The 14,474-nt window shown below is 39.2% G+C and overlaps 1 protein-coding gene across 1 annotated transcript; it reads left to right on the top strand.

Annotated features, from left to right (window-relative positions):
• Nucleotides 1-1,362: 1,362 nt before the first annotated feature.
• Nucleotides 1,363-14,045, top strand: LOC137286479 (uncharacterized). Its single transcript, XM_067818412.1, has 7 exons — nt 1,363-1,380; nt 1,560-1,612; nt 2,845-3,143; nt 3,524-3,805; nt 4,843-4,970; nt 5,882-5,904; nt 13,985-14,045. The coding sequence occupies exons 1-7, from the start codon at nt 1,363-1,365 to the stop codon at nt 14,043-14,045; spliced, it is 864 nt and encodes a 287-aa protein (XP_067674513.1).
• Nucleotides 14,046-14,474: the final 429 nt, after the last annotated feature.

Genomic DNA, 14,474 nt, shown 5'->3' with positions numbered 1-14,474 from the left:
CAAAAATATGCGTTTCTGTAATGTGTACAATACTTTTGGAACGTTTTCAGTTACGTCTGTTGTCACTTATATTTCGTTTCCTCAAAGACGCTCAGTTCATAACAACTTAAAAAAAACTATACTTTCTTTTGCCCGCTAGTTTACAACCCGGCTAGCCTCGACATGACTAAAATTATGACAATGTGACTCTATACATTAACTCAAAATTCCATGCGCTTCAATACAGTGTCCAGTCCCACTAGCTCTCCTTCAGTGTTATAGAATACAATAGGAATACATTTATCAGACAGCCTTTGACGTTTCACACCCTTTGAAACCCCTACAGTATGTATGGAAACTTTCGCTGAAATTCGAAAACAGATTTGAACAATATTTCCATCAATGTCCACACCTTACATGTTACATAACATAAAAACATGGAAAAAAGATAAACAAACAAGCGGTATCTTAAACAAATCGGCACACCACTTGAAAGTGTACCGTGAATGTACTGGATGTAATTATGACACATACCTGAGGACACACAACAGTGACATCTGTTTTTGGTTTTTTTTGGGTTTTTTTTTTTTTAAAATTTGTCTTTTATGTTTGGGGCTACTTTTCCTTAGTAAAGTACAGATTCTGGTACTTTTCTTGAGTTGTGTCCTATCCGGGATTCTAGCCCACACCCACGGAGTCAAGCACCCATCTCTCAGTCAGCTATCCAACCCACTCAGCCACTGCAACTCACACCGCGACTTTGATGCCTGGTGTGGGTTCGAATTCCAGTTGAGACTCAACCCAACAAAGTACTTGAAACTGTGCTGAATCTATAATATGTGTTTCATTTGATGAGTTTCTAAATAGTATTATTAATCATAATCTGTATGTTAATGAAGCGCACATAAATGGCTTATCACCACTCGATGCATCCGTTGCCATTACATACCAGAAACTAGTTTCATTTTCAGTTGTCTGCCTACTGTACGCCTGACGAAAATACACCAAGTGAGTGTCCATGGTTGTTGTGTGTGTCTTACCGCCACCGAAGTAAGTCATGTGTGATGTTTGTACATGTAGAACTGTATGTACAATCATATTACGTGTTTTTTAACATAAAGAGGGAATTAAACCTACTAGGGTGTGAGGTGTCAGACAAGGTGACAGACATGGCTGTGAACGATGTATACGATAAATGTTAATGGCAAGTGTTCAAACGATAAATGAATACTGCTGTTATAGATTGCAGCACAGTGTGTCTGCCAACTCACCTTAAACCATACATTGGTTTCCTATCAGTATCCGCAATTTTAACCGCAATTTTTTCTCTTTGTCTTTAAATTATGATAGTGGAATGGAGCTGAAAAAAACTGGGGCAAAGGGATGAACGTGGAGGCACAAGTATGTGTGTGCGCACATACGTGTTCGGGTGCGTGTACGTGTACGTGTACGTGTACGTGTCTCTGTGTTGAGGGGCTGTAGATACTCTTGTTGAGCGTACGTGTTATAGATAGTTATTTGCTATAGTAATTAATCCATATGATTATCTTGTGTTCACAGATGGAGTCTTTTGTCTTCAGAATTGCCTGTGTCCTATGTTTTATAGCAATCTTGACGAGACGTTTGAGAAACAGTATGTTTCTATTTTCTATTTATGTAAAGTTATAACTGAAAGATGCTATATCATCTCAAATTTATACTTATCTTGCAGATTTACTGCATCAGTTTAATAGTATACTATAAATCTGATTTGAAAAATATCATTTTCCAATTGGGTATATGTAAGCACCTTTTGTGAGTGTCTGACAGTTATGGACACTGCAAATCAGTAGCCATATTTGCTATTTGCAACAATGTTGAGCAACAAAGCATAACAGACTTATGTTTCCGATCTAAAACGTTCATTCTTAATTAGTTCATTCAAACTGTCATATCTAAACTGTACAGACCTTAGCGACAGTATGTAAGGCAACCAAGAAGCTGTCAGTCTACATTTTTTTAGATCAGCGGCTGGTTTGTCAGGTCCAGACACGAATATTGTCACACGCACGTCACATTTCTGGAATATTTCTCAATGCTATTTGAATTCTTTGAAAGTGAATATAAATGCATTATGTTGTTACGGTTAATCCTCAACCATGTAATGTCGGGAAAAGACGGTATTGCTCTGTCGGTATTGCTCTGTCGGTATTGCTCTGTCGGTATTGCTCTGTCGGTATTGCTCTGAAACAATTTACATACTAGTTGGTAAACGTTACAAGAACAAAATGATGATCGTCTTGAACAATAGTTGCTCACAACACAATCTGTAGAATTGGGTTCCTTGTTATAACGCGGATGTTTGGAAACATCTCGGTTGAACAGATGGAGTCATTTAGTGATAGTTCGATACATCAATTCAATATAGGATGCGGACATCTATTTTGCAGTGTAAACTTTCTTGCTAATTTCTTAATATGATGAATTATTCGTACATGAGGATAGTTTTACTACTTATTTGTTGCCCTTCCCAAACGCATCCAAAGGAAATGTGATGCGTTTTAAGGTTTGATACACAATCCATCTTCCCAATAAGTTATTATCATTATTCTTTATGCCTGTACTTGATCACACGTTTAAAGGCATATTTCTACGGCGTGGCAGAATACCACTACTGCAACAGTTGTATTTTACGTCACACGGTAGATCATTCCCAAGTTGAAAAGGGAAAAGTTCGCTTAACCGGCATGCTCGCCGTACTGGATATTTTGCCAGTCCCAACGCATGTCGGTTTCCACTGTGCATACATAAGGTATCCTCCACCTTAATCTCCAACGCCGTGACTTGATGTTTGTTCGTTTATAGACAAGAATGTCTCACAAACAGCCTTCTTACAGGTTTTCTTCAGATCCAGTCACCCGAGATATCCTATCTGGATAAGCCGTCTGTACTGGCCTGCGTCTCATCTCAACCCGTATCTGTCATTGTATTCAAGGCCCCCAATGGCAACTCCCCACAGTGTTTACAGACGGGCTGCACAAATGTCAGCGGGTATCAGGCAGTTCAAAGAAACTCAAGTTACTTTGAGCTAACGATACTGGATCTTCAGGTGAAACATGCAGGAAAATGGGGCTGCTCTGAGGACGGCGCTAATTTTGTTTACGATCAGCTTGTCGTAGCTGAAAGTAGGTAGAACTTTGCAAGGTGTATGCTTATTAACTCTGTTAACTTGAATTTCAACATCGCGCCAGACAATTCAGTGACCAACAGTATGGTCACCTATCTATCCAAATGGCTGAATGTTCAGGAACATGTTTTCCGACAGTCTGAAAAAATCATTTTCATGGAGATAAGAGGGGAGGGAGATGCGAGTGTGTGTGGCAGGATAGGATTGAGGGGGAGTTGAGAGGCAGAGTATATTCCTTTCCCACTACCGTTCCCTATCTTTCGATCACAGCCATATAGCTGGTATGTATAGGTAATTGTACTAATTGTTTTTTTTAACTTTTTCACGTTTTATCATTGGTTGTTATTTTAGAATACATTGTTATGCATCCTACTTCAGATAAAACTTCGTGCACAATAACGTGGGATGCCGCGACAGTTCGTCTGAATCAGATGGTATCCCTGATAGTGATTATCCAGGATTACTACTGTTCTGACACTTCCAACGTCACTCTTCTTATTGGGACCGTTCGGGATCTACTGACAACAGTGGAGGCTAAGCCTACAAATACAAGTCTTTCAAGAGAAATAAATGTGACCGCGGAACACCTGGGAAATATAAAACTTGAATTTAGCTGTTCAGGAAGCAGGATTATTTCATGCAGTGGTTTAAAACATATCGGTGAGTAATTGTTTTGCCGGCAGGCTAGAAGACAATAGAGAAGCATACAACTTCATGGATAACAACTCCATGTTTATTCCATAGAGTGTTTTGGTGTAGTTTCAACGTTATCAAGTTAAAAGTGATAACAATGTTAGGTGTCTAAGAATGTATATGGAAGGGACAGTATAGGCAATAAGCAAGATCTTGTTATCCGTACAAAAAGTATCTTTCACTAAATAGGTGAGTACCGCAGATTCTGCAGGGTTGGTATGTACATTGGTACGATTGATACTTTACCTGAAGTACAGAATATCTGACTGACAATTTATGCATCGACGAGTGTTTGTTTAGATTTGCAAAGTGGCATAGGGTTGTAATAAATACAGTCAAAGCATAGATGTATCTTTGTGTTCAAGAAGGTCCCGGGATAGAACAGGCCTTCAGCAACCCATGCTTGCCATAAAAGGCGACTATGCTTGTCGTAGAGGCGACTAATGGGATAGGGTGGTCGGCCTCGTTGACTTGGTTGACACATGTCATCGGTTCCCAATTGCGCAGATCGATGCTCATGTTGTTGCTCACTGGATTGTCTGGTCCAGACTCGATTATTTTCAGACCGCCGCCATATATGTGGAATATTGCAGAGTGCGGCGTAAAACTAAACTCACTCACTCACCACATGTGAATAGCGTCTCCTTGAAAACAAATGGAAAGTAGAACATAGGCAAATCACAATATTCTGTGCTAGGAAATGCACTAAGAACCCCGAGCGTGCAGGTATTAGCTGTAAAGTACAATCTCTTCAACAATCCACGTGTATGTGTACATTGCCACTGACATGTAGTTGTTGAAATCACATTATCTCATTGTATATTAATTTCGTCAGCTCGATGACCCTTAGAATTAGAAAGCATGAATAACAACAGAAAACAGCCGTAAAAACTAGGAAATGATCGACGAAAGTCAGTGATTACACCATTAAGTGAAATTGAAGTTTGTAATGTTTAGTTCATTGTACAAGTTAAGGAAATACACGGGATCTATTTTGTTGCTAGAAATTCCACGCCCTGATGACCGTTTGCCTCCAGATAATCCAATGCAGGTTATCGGTGCAGTCGTCATTACTTTCCTCGTCACCATCTGCGTGGTCATCATTCTGTGGGTTATCGTATACAAAAGAGAGGTAAAAAGAAGTTTTTCATTAGTCATTGTTTGCCGATATAAAACATGTACACATGCCGCTTAGGTGGGTTGTAAAAAACAATACATACTATTTTTTATGACGTCCTGTCGTACCTTTCTTTACTATTCAAAGTAGATTTGGGTGCCACTCCTGGTGTGCTGACGCTCTTTACTGCATTGTACGGCCGTTGGGGAGGCAAAGGGCAGAGTACCAGTCTATACTCAAGGTCAAATATCAGTACATACATTTACAAATAAAAATGTATCTTTCATGTGAAACATGTTGGACATTGAATGCGAAACGCGTACCCAAGCGATTGCACAATACATTTGACACACACAAATAACGCCATATCCGGGTTAAATTCAGATTAGTCTCTAACAAGCTACTTATGCGTGATATCTGTGTAGCAATGTGCGATACTTCAGTGCTACTTTGAAAGACATAGTGAAAAAACACAATGAAAAACTAAGTGAACCTATGACCCATGAGTTACTGTTTCGTAACTTACCATGACTTACAAAACTGTAGAATGCAGTACGATCTTTGTGCAGTATGAATGTACGTACTCATGCGATTGAAACAAGGGAATAAAATGAAAATGAAAAACACTACGACAACCCATAGTTGTAAGGACGAAAAATGGAATCTGGTGGTCTGCCTTACTGAGTGATGAATCATAGAGTAATGCGGTGCTTATGATGTCAGTCACTGGACAGTCTACTTCAGATTTGATTATTTACAGATAGAATATTGTGTTATTTAGTAACAGAAAAAAACATAAAAAGAAACAAAAGAAATCACATCGAAACAGTACATCGAAGATTGAAAATACAATTCCATTTACACATATTACTTATGGGTGTATTGAACATGGTTTGGTTTACTTGTGCTATATTTATGTATTTCAGAAGGTGAGGGACTGCTTGGCTAGGTAAGAACAATACAAGAATCTGTCATGTCCATGATGTCAAACTCCAAATGTTACTTAGAATCCTTGCCATGTCACTCCAAAGTAAAACATCCCTCTACCTCTCTGTGGAAGGTCCTGTGTATAACGTATGCTCAACCTTTTCACAAGTATGAATGCCCAGGTGGCATATGGCTCATTATTTGACTGACAGACGGTGGCGTTTAACACGCATTTAGTACTAGTGTCTTTTCAAGTCATAAGGTATCTAAGTCAAAGTTAAATTGCTATCAATTAAATGTGTTCACATCATTGATTCAATGAGTCAGACACAAGAATGTGTTTTCGCTTTATCGTGTGTTGATACAGAAACAGAAGAAAGTGACATGAATTTGTATAAAATGGTAGTTATCGGGAAGGGTTATGTAATAAAACCCTCTAAAAACATGTTGCAAAGCACGTTGTCAGCAATTTGATGAGTGCACATTTCGCGAGTGCAACTAGCTCACGGTGTGCTCACATTTTTTGCGTGCTTTTTGACACCTGCAGTTCAGGCACTTGATAATGAAAATTGAAGGACGACTGATCATTCTCTGGCCTCTGCATGTTGTTAAAAATTCAAGCTAAATTGTCCTTACGTCATGCCACGACTTACAGATGGCTGATCTATACACAGGTATCGTGCCTTGATATACACAGCTACGAGTGTGTCCACACGTTGTCGTGTAGACATATGCCGGTGCGTGTACACATTAACGTGGGTTGTTTATCCACTTAGAATAGAACCGGATACCCGGAAATATCCATAAATATTTAAACGTTTATTAGATATCATATAACGTGTGTGCACTTTCTGGATTCAGGTAGTGTGTTTTTTTAAACACAGTTCCACAGACCTATCGTGGAACAGAATCCAAATCTGTTGTGACATGTTAGTGAATTAGAATACACTCATAAATAAACGATAATGTCAGGACAATTATAGTTTAATTTCACTTGAGGAGTGAGTGAGTGAGTTAACATTTAACGTCACATCGGCAGTATTGCAGCCATATCGTGACGAGAGCATTCTTAAAAATGGAATCTATGTATATGATAAAAACCTGTCGACGAAGGACAGTAAAACAACTAGAATATCACAATAAGAAATAAAACTAGCGTGAAAAGTTAAAACTAATATTCCTATTCTGACAATACAATATAAAAACAGGCTATATAGATCATCAACAACTGAAGGTAGATCACCATACTAGGGGCCATGGGGACTTACAGTACTTCTGCTACCTGCATGGTCCCTAGCTGGATTTACATCATCCCCTCTGTTGATGGTGATTGTAAGCAAGATTAGCCACAAATTAAAATGACACATATTCTACGGCTAAGACAAAATGGAAGATCAAATTTGACTTCAAATGTTTTGGGACTTACGTATCCTCTCAGGAGGACAATAATTTTACAGTGCTTTAACCCCCCTCGAGGATACAGCCACTAACACTCTAAGTTACTAATTCAAACTTCCAAGCATAAAATATTCATCTATTTACAATTCATTTAGCAAATCTAATTCTTTTAAAAATGCAATAATTAAATGAGAGCTAACAGAATTAAAAAGATCCTTCAAAGTTCGTGAATTAAAATATTTATCCCTTGTGATGGAGTATTCAACACAGTCAAGCAGGACATGCTTGACTGTGATTCTTTCATCACAAGGGATACAAAACGGAGGATCTTCACCTTTTAATAAATACTCGTGAGTATACCTCGTATGGCCAATGCGACATCGTCGCATAATGACCTCCTCAAATCTGGACTGACAACCCAAGTAAGTATAACCGATATAAGGTTTTATTTCATGTAATTTATTTATACCTACTTGGGTGTCCCACTTCTTCTGCATCAGATCACGGATATAAGATCTTATTGCAGCTTTATAATCTGAGTATGGAATAAGAAGTGGTGTTACAGATTTGCTGAGTGCTGCTTTAGCAGCAAGATCGGCCATTGTGTTACCAGAAATGCCAACGTGACTGGGTAACCAACAAAGAACAATGTCGCACTGGCCAGTAGCAAGATTATTGTACAATTCAATAATTTCTATCAAAAGTGGATGTTTACAAGAAATATTTTTAATAGCCTGAAGGCAAGAGAGAGAGTCTGAATAGATTATATACTGTTTATGTTTAGGGTGTCTTTGAATATATTGAAGAGCAGTTAATATGGCGTTTGCTTCTGCAGTAAAAATAGAGCTGTTATCGGGAAGTCTAGAAGAGATTGTTCTCGATCCAATGACAGTGGCACAAGCTACTGCACCACCGTCCTTGGATCCATCTGTAAATAAGGGTTTGTAATTGCTATATTTATGTTTTAATTGATTATATTCTTGTTTATATTGTAATTCATTAGTTTCTGATTTTTTAAATGAAGTTAATGTTAGGTCAACTTGTGGCCTAACCAACTGCCAAGGAGGAGAAGAAAGGAGACGGGAGGGAGCTATGTTTTCCAACTCAATTCTGGCCGAAGAAAGAAAGGGTTTAATTCTGTGTCCTAGAGGTGGAACAAGAGAAGACCTCTTGTCATACAAATTTTCATAAAGCGGATTGAACACACAGTCATAGGCTGGGTTAGATTTATTAGAATATAGTTTAGTAATGTATTGTAAAGACAATTTTATACGGCGTTGTGAAAGAGATGATTCATCAGCCTCAACATAGAGACTGGCAACAGGTGAGGTTCTAAAAGATCCAAGACAAAGTCTTAGACCTTGGTGATGGACAGAATCTAATAGTTTGAGGTTGCTTTTACAGGCTCCACCATACACAATGGAGCCATAATCAAGTTTAGATCGTACCAATGATCTGTATAAGTGAAGGAGGGTAACTTGATCCCCTCCCCACTTTGAATTTGAAACAACCTTTAACAAATCTAGTGCCTTCAGACATTTAGCTTTAAGGGATTTAATGTGTGGCAAGAAGGTTAAATGAGAATCGAAAATTAAACCCAGGAACTTGGCCTCCTTTACAACCTTGATGGGAGTGCCATTTAAAGATAGTTCAGGGTCCTTATGCGGCTTATATTTTCTACAAAAATGTATGCAATTAGTTTTGGATTTAGAAAATTTGAAGCCATTTTCAAGACACCATTTATTTATTTTGTTCAAACATAACTGCAGTTGTCTTTCAATAGTGTGCATATTTTTTCCACGACAAGAAATATTAAAATCATCCACAAATAATGATCCATCAATTGAATCATTTAAAACCTTGGATAAACTGTTGATCTTAATACTAAACAAAGTGACAGACAAAATACTACCTTGAGGGACACCCTGATCCTGATTATAATGATCAGACAGGGTAGAACCTACTCGGACTTGAAATTGCCTGTCTTTTAAAAACTCTGATATAAAAAGAGGCAAACGACCTCTCAATCCAAATTCATGTAAATCCCTCAAAATACCATGCTTCCAGGTCGTATCATAAGCTTTCTCAAGATCAAAGAAAATTGATACAGCATGTTGTTTATTTACGATTGCATTTTTCACGAAGGATTCTAAGCGTACCAAATGATCAATGGTACTGCGATTTTTCTGAAACCACACTGAATATTTGTAATGAGATTATTGGTTTCAAGATACCAAACTAATCTATTATTCACCATACGTTCCATGGTTTTACAGACACAGCTAGTGAGAGATATCGGTCTGTAATTCGACGGATCTGTATGATCCCTGCCAGGTTTTGGTATTGGGACTACAATGGCATTACGCCACGAAGGAGGAAATGCTCCAGACGTCCATATTTTGTCAAATATATCTAAAAGTGTGACCAGACATGGTTCAGGCAAATGTTTCAGTAGCTGATAATGAATATTGTCATCACCTGCTGCAGTGTCATGAGCTTGGTCAAGAGCTGTATATAACTCATGTAATGAGAAAACTTCATTATAATCTTCACCATTATTTGATTCGAAATTAAGTTTTTTCTTTTCCTGTTGTTTCTGATATCTCTGAAACTCAGGGACATAATTTGCCGATGAAGAATTTTTGGCAAGTGTTTCGCCAATTTTATTTGCAATATGAGACTTGTCAGTAATTAAATTATCACCATCTTTGAGATGGTGAACTGAAGATTTAGAACCTTTACCTTTAATTCTTTGAACCATGTTCCATACCTTGGACATTGGCGTGCGCGAATTAATCCTGGAAACGTAGTTCCTCCAAGATTGCCGTTTGTTGTGTTTGAAGGTACGACGGGCTTTCGCATTGAGGATTTTAAACTTATTCAAGTTGTGGACAGTTGGATGATAGCGGAAATAATTTTCCGCCTTTTTCCTCGCTTTTCTGGCTTGCCTACAATCGGAATTGAACCATGGTTTCCGTACATGTGGAGCAGTAGAAGACCTAGGTATACACTCATCAGCTATTTCATTTAAAGTGTCAGAAAAAAGCCGAATAGGATCAGTTACTTCACTGAAACACTGCGGCCGTAGTTTAGATGTGCATAACGTTTTAAATAACGACCAGTCTGCCTTGGAAAAATTCCATCTTGTATAAGATGGAGAATCAGATGGATTAGTTGCTGTTAAGATAGTTGGAAAGTGGTCACTTCCACAGAGGTCATTGTGGACTGACCACTCAAATTCATTTAGTAGAGAAGGGTCTGCAAGAGACAGATCCAGAGAAGAGTAGGTGCCAGTTGCAGGGTGCAGATAAGTGCTTGAATCATCATTGTATATACACAAGTCATTATTGGCTATGAAATCTTCCAGTATTTTACCTTTTGAGTTTGTGTTTGTACCACCCCAAATCGGGTTATGTCCATTGAGATCACCCATTAAAATACAAGGTTTAGGAAGTTGGTCATAGAGAGCTTGAAGATCAGACTGCTGGAGTGCTGAAGAAGGTGAAATATATAAAGAGCATAGTGTAAAGGTAACGTGAAGAGTTAGTCTCACTGCAACAGCTTGGAGACTAGTTGTGAGTGTTACAGGGCTATGGAAAACTCCTGTTTTACAAGAATTGAAGACCCTCCAGTGGCCCTATCACCTGGAGGTGAAAAACAATTATATGAAGTGAACTGACGTAGATCAAAAGCGTCTGTCTCCTTCAGATAGGTTTCCTGGAGACAGAAAGCGGATGGTGCAAAATCCTGGACAAGTAGCTGTAACTCGTTGAAATTGGTCCTTAGGCCTCTACAGTTCCACTGTACAATATTTTTGCAATGGATTATCGTTTGGGCGGGTTGATTGGGGATCTACCCCGTACTTTTTTTGAGGGCGACAAGCTGTGTGCCCTTGATTGGACGTTTTCGGACACGTCCATGTCCTCAAGTGATCCGTATTTATTATAAAGCTTAATTCTGTTTTCAGACCCTTTTGGGGCTCTGCCACTTTGCTTTTTTGAAGAATCAGGCATAGGTTTAGTTTTTCCTTTAGGAATTTGTTGGACATTTGACAAAGATTGAGACCTTGCAGGTGGCTGTGATGATGAATCCGAAGCTGGCCCTGATTGACTTTGCGACATGCGAGGAAGTAGCTCAGCGGTCTGAGTAGAAATAGCGGGTGAAAAAACCTCTGGGGAATCAGTGTGCACCCAAGTCAAGTTTGTTTGAGCAGCTGAAGAAGACGTAGAAGCCTTAGAGGATGGTTCAGATGATGGTTTTGTTTTAGAAGCATATGTTTCTTGTGGATCGCATCTTTGAACAAGTTGTTTCGCTTCGGCAAAGCTGATATTTTGAGTAAATTTTAGTTTGTTTATTTCCATCTGGTACTTCCAAATCGGACACTCTTTTGAGAAAGACGAATGGTCTCCTGAACAATTGGTGCATTTCTTGTAATTACTGTCACAATCTTCTGTTGTGTGGGTCTTCTCACCGCAGTGAGCACACACAACAGACAATGTGCAGGAATTTACACCGTGACCATACTTTTGACACTTGAAACATCTGAGTGGATTAGGAATAAACGTTTCCACTTTGATGTGACAGTAGCCGGCCTTTATTGATTTTGGAGCCGTTGGAGTGGAAAATGAAAATAAATAGGTGTTGGTTTGTTGGATCTGGTTGTTTCTTCGGGTTGTGAAACGTTTCACAAATAACACACCTTGGTCCTTCATCTCTGCAGCGATGTCAATTTCCAGCATATCCGCAAATAGTCTATCACGGTCTCTCACAATACCCTTACTAGTGTTAAGAGTACGGTGAGGAGAGACTGACACTGGAATGCCTACAAATGATTTTGTTGAAAGGAGATTGGTTGCCTGTTGCCTCCTATTACACTCAACAAGCAAAGAACCTGTTCGTAAACGTCTAACGTTTCTAACATCACCTGCAATGCCCTGTATGCCTTTTGATACCGCAAAAGGGTTCAGCTTTAACGGAGTGTTGTCAGTGGTCTCAATTACAATAAACCGTGGCCAGTAGTCAATGGATGTGGACAGTCCTTGGTCTTCAACATCAGGATCAGTAGTATCAAGAGGACGTTTTGTTTTTTTTAGGGGAGTTTCGTAAGCCATGGTAAGTTTATATTGTTTCATCATCCGAGCTCCCCACCCGCCACGGAGTATCACAAGGACAATGCTAAAAGCAGGCGGGTTTCCTGCCTGCAGCACCAAGGATACCCGGATGGTATACTCAAGCAGAATAACACAAAAGTATTTATTCCACTTGATTGGCCCATGAGCCACTGCCTTCTGGACATAGGACTCTAGGCAAGTTACGAAATTTGAATTGTACAATCGAAATACAAATGAATCATCATGAAGCCAAGACAAAAAATTACATATTTTCTCAAATTTGTGAACAACATTTACATGTACAGGGCTTAGCATGACCAGCCGATTGGTTGAACCGGGCCCATTCAACCACCCGTCTAGGTGAAGTCAGGGCCAAAGTGGTGTGTTGAGCAATAGGAGCAATAGTCCTGCTCCCATGCTCTCAACCACCAGGATCCCTTCCTCCACCGACACAGGGCCGCAACCCACGGCAAACGGGTTGGTGGACCAAATATCCCCACGGGTCCACTACGGGGGTGTCGGCGAGCTCTTGGCGTTACCCAGCACCCACCACGAGGAGGTGGCTCGCCACGGGTGCCATTTCACTTGAGGAAATTTATACACTGACAAATATCGGGAAATGAGCATGTTTATACCAAGTTCCAATTTCAGCTTTCACGCCTATGAGCGTCACACACACACGCATACGCACACACACACACAAGCATACACACACTCACACGCGTGTGTATGTGTGTGTGTGTGTGTGTGTGTGTTGCAACACGAATCCCTTGAGTCACGAAAACATGAAACAGATATTTTGTGATTTTCCCATACACTGTCAATTTTGTCACATTTTTACCCAATATTTCATTTCAAGTACGTTGCCGTTTCTTAATTTTAACCCATATATCTCGTGCTTTAAACAACATCATTTGACAGTGTGTCAGCGTCATGCAGTAAACAGACATGCATTGTGCGTTAGTGCGCGTGTTTTGTTTAAGAAACTGTCTGGTCTAGACGCTCTAATTAATAAGGGAAAATATTAATGAAGCTGTGATTTCTTTTCGGTGAAACTTTCCATCAGTTGGCAGTTCTCCTTAAATTCAATTACGATGAATCTCGTGTCATTTTTGTCAACTTTACAAATGTTATTGAAGAAGAACAAACCAACGTGTTAATAGTTGTAAGGGGAAGGGTAGTATCTTATCGGAGTGTAGGTTTCCATAGCTGAGAGGAGAACTGAGATGAGAAACAATGTTTATTATTTCATGTGAATAGGCAATTCTGAGGGCCCATGGAAAACAAAAACAGAACAAAATACGAGCACAGTTTTTAAACAGCAGTGAACTGAACGCAGAACGAGAAAGAGTTACTCTTGTTTGTTTCTATAATGAAGTGTTCATTGCTTGACGAATGGAACACACTCTATGTGTCCAGTTCTTTGTTGGATGTTCGGTGTATTTGTATCATTTTGTACCATGGCCTGGAAGGGTTATTCATATACTGAAAGCTCGTGTTAGAACAGATAATCTGCATTTCAATAAAACCACTTCATGTAGATACTGACTAATGCCATTCAAGATTAGCCTGAATTCAATTATATTGTTCCAGGAGTCGTCGGGTACATTCTGGGCATTCTGACCGAGGACATGATGCGACCATGAATACATAGAATTCGTAAGTTATGTGTCAGTAGTTCAAAGATCCACTACAATACTGTCAAGGCTATTTGTTGCTCGTAAATGATAAGTACATATATGTCCAGTGAAAGTCACAGTTTTTCATCGTAGAAATACTCTAGAGTGACTGAAATTTACATCAAACTGTACACACGAAGACATCGTTATACACTGCTATACTGAATGCGACTTTCAACTTAAAACACTTTGTAAATCTAAAGTGCCGTTCCACGACTTCAACTATTGAAACAAATACATGGTTATTTCTTTTAAAGTCGTATATAACATGCCGTCTTATAAACACTAAATTATGACAGGTCATAGGCCATTTCCAAAGCTGCGAATTTTCAAAATCGGGTGTTTGTTGTCTTGTCCTCTGGTATGTTGCATTCCGGTTGCCCAAAAATGTAAACATTCAGTGT

Source organism: Haliotis asinina, chromosome 1, assembly GCF_037392515.1.
Source record: "Haliotis asinina isolate JCU_RB_2024 chromosome 1, JCU_Hal_asi_v2, whole genome shotgun sequence".
NCBI lineage: Eukaryota > Metazoa > Mollusca > Gastropoda > Lepetellida > Haliotidae > Haliotis > Haliotis asinina.
Note: the sequence above shows the minus strand (reverse complement) of the source record. Positions and strands in the feature narration are given on the sequence as shown.

Excerpts from the sequence above, each read along its gene's own strand:
- LOC137286479 (XM_067818412.1), top strand. Across the intron at positions 3,806-4,842 it reads CAGTGGTTTAAAACATATCG|AAATTCCACGCCCTGATGAC; the intron begins GTGAGTAATTGT and ends TTTTGTTGCTAG. Across the intron at positions 4,971-5,881 it reads TTATCGTATACAAAAGAGAG|AAGGTGAGGGACTGCTTGGC; the intron begins GTAAAAAGAAGT and ends TATGTATTTCAG.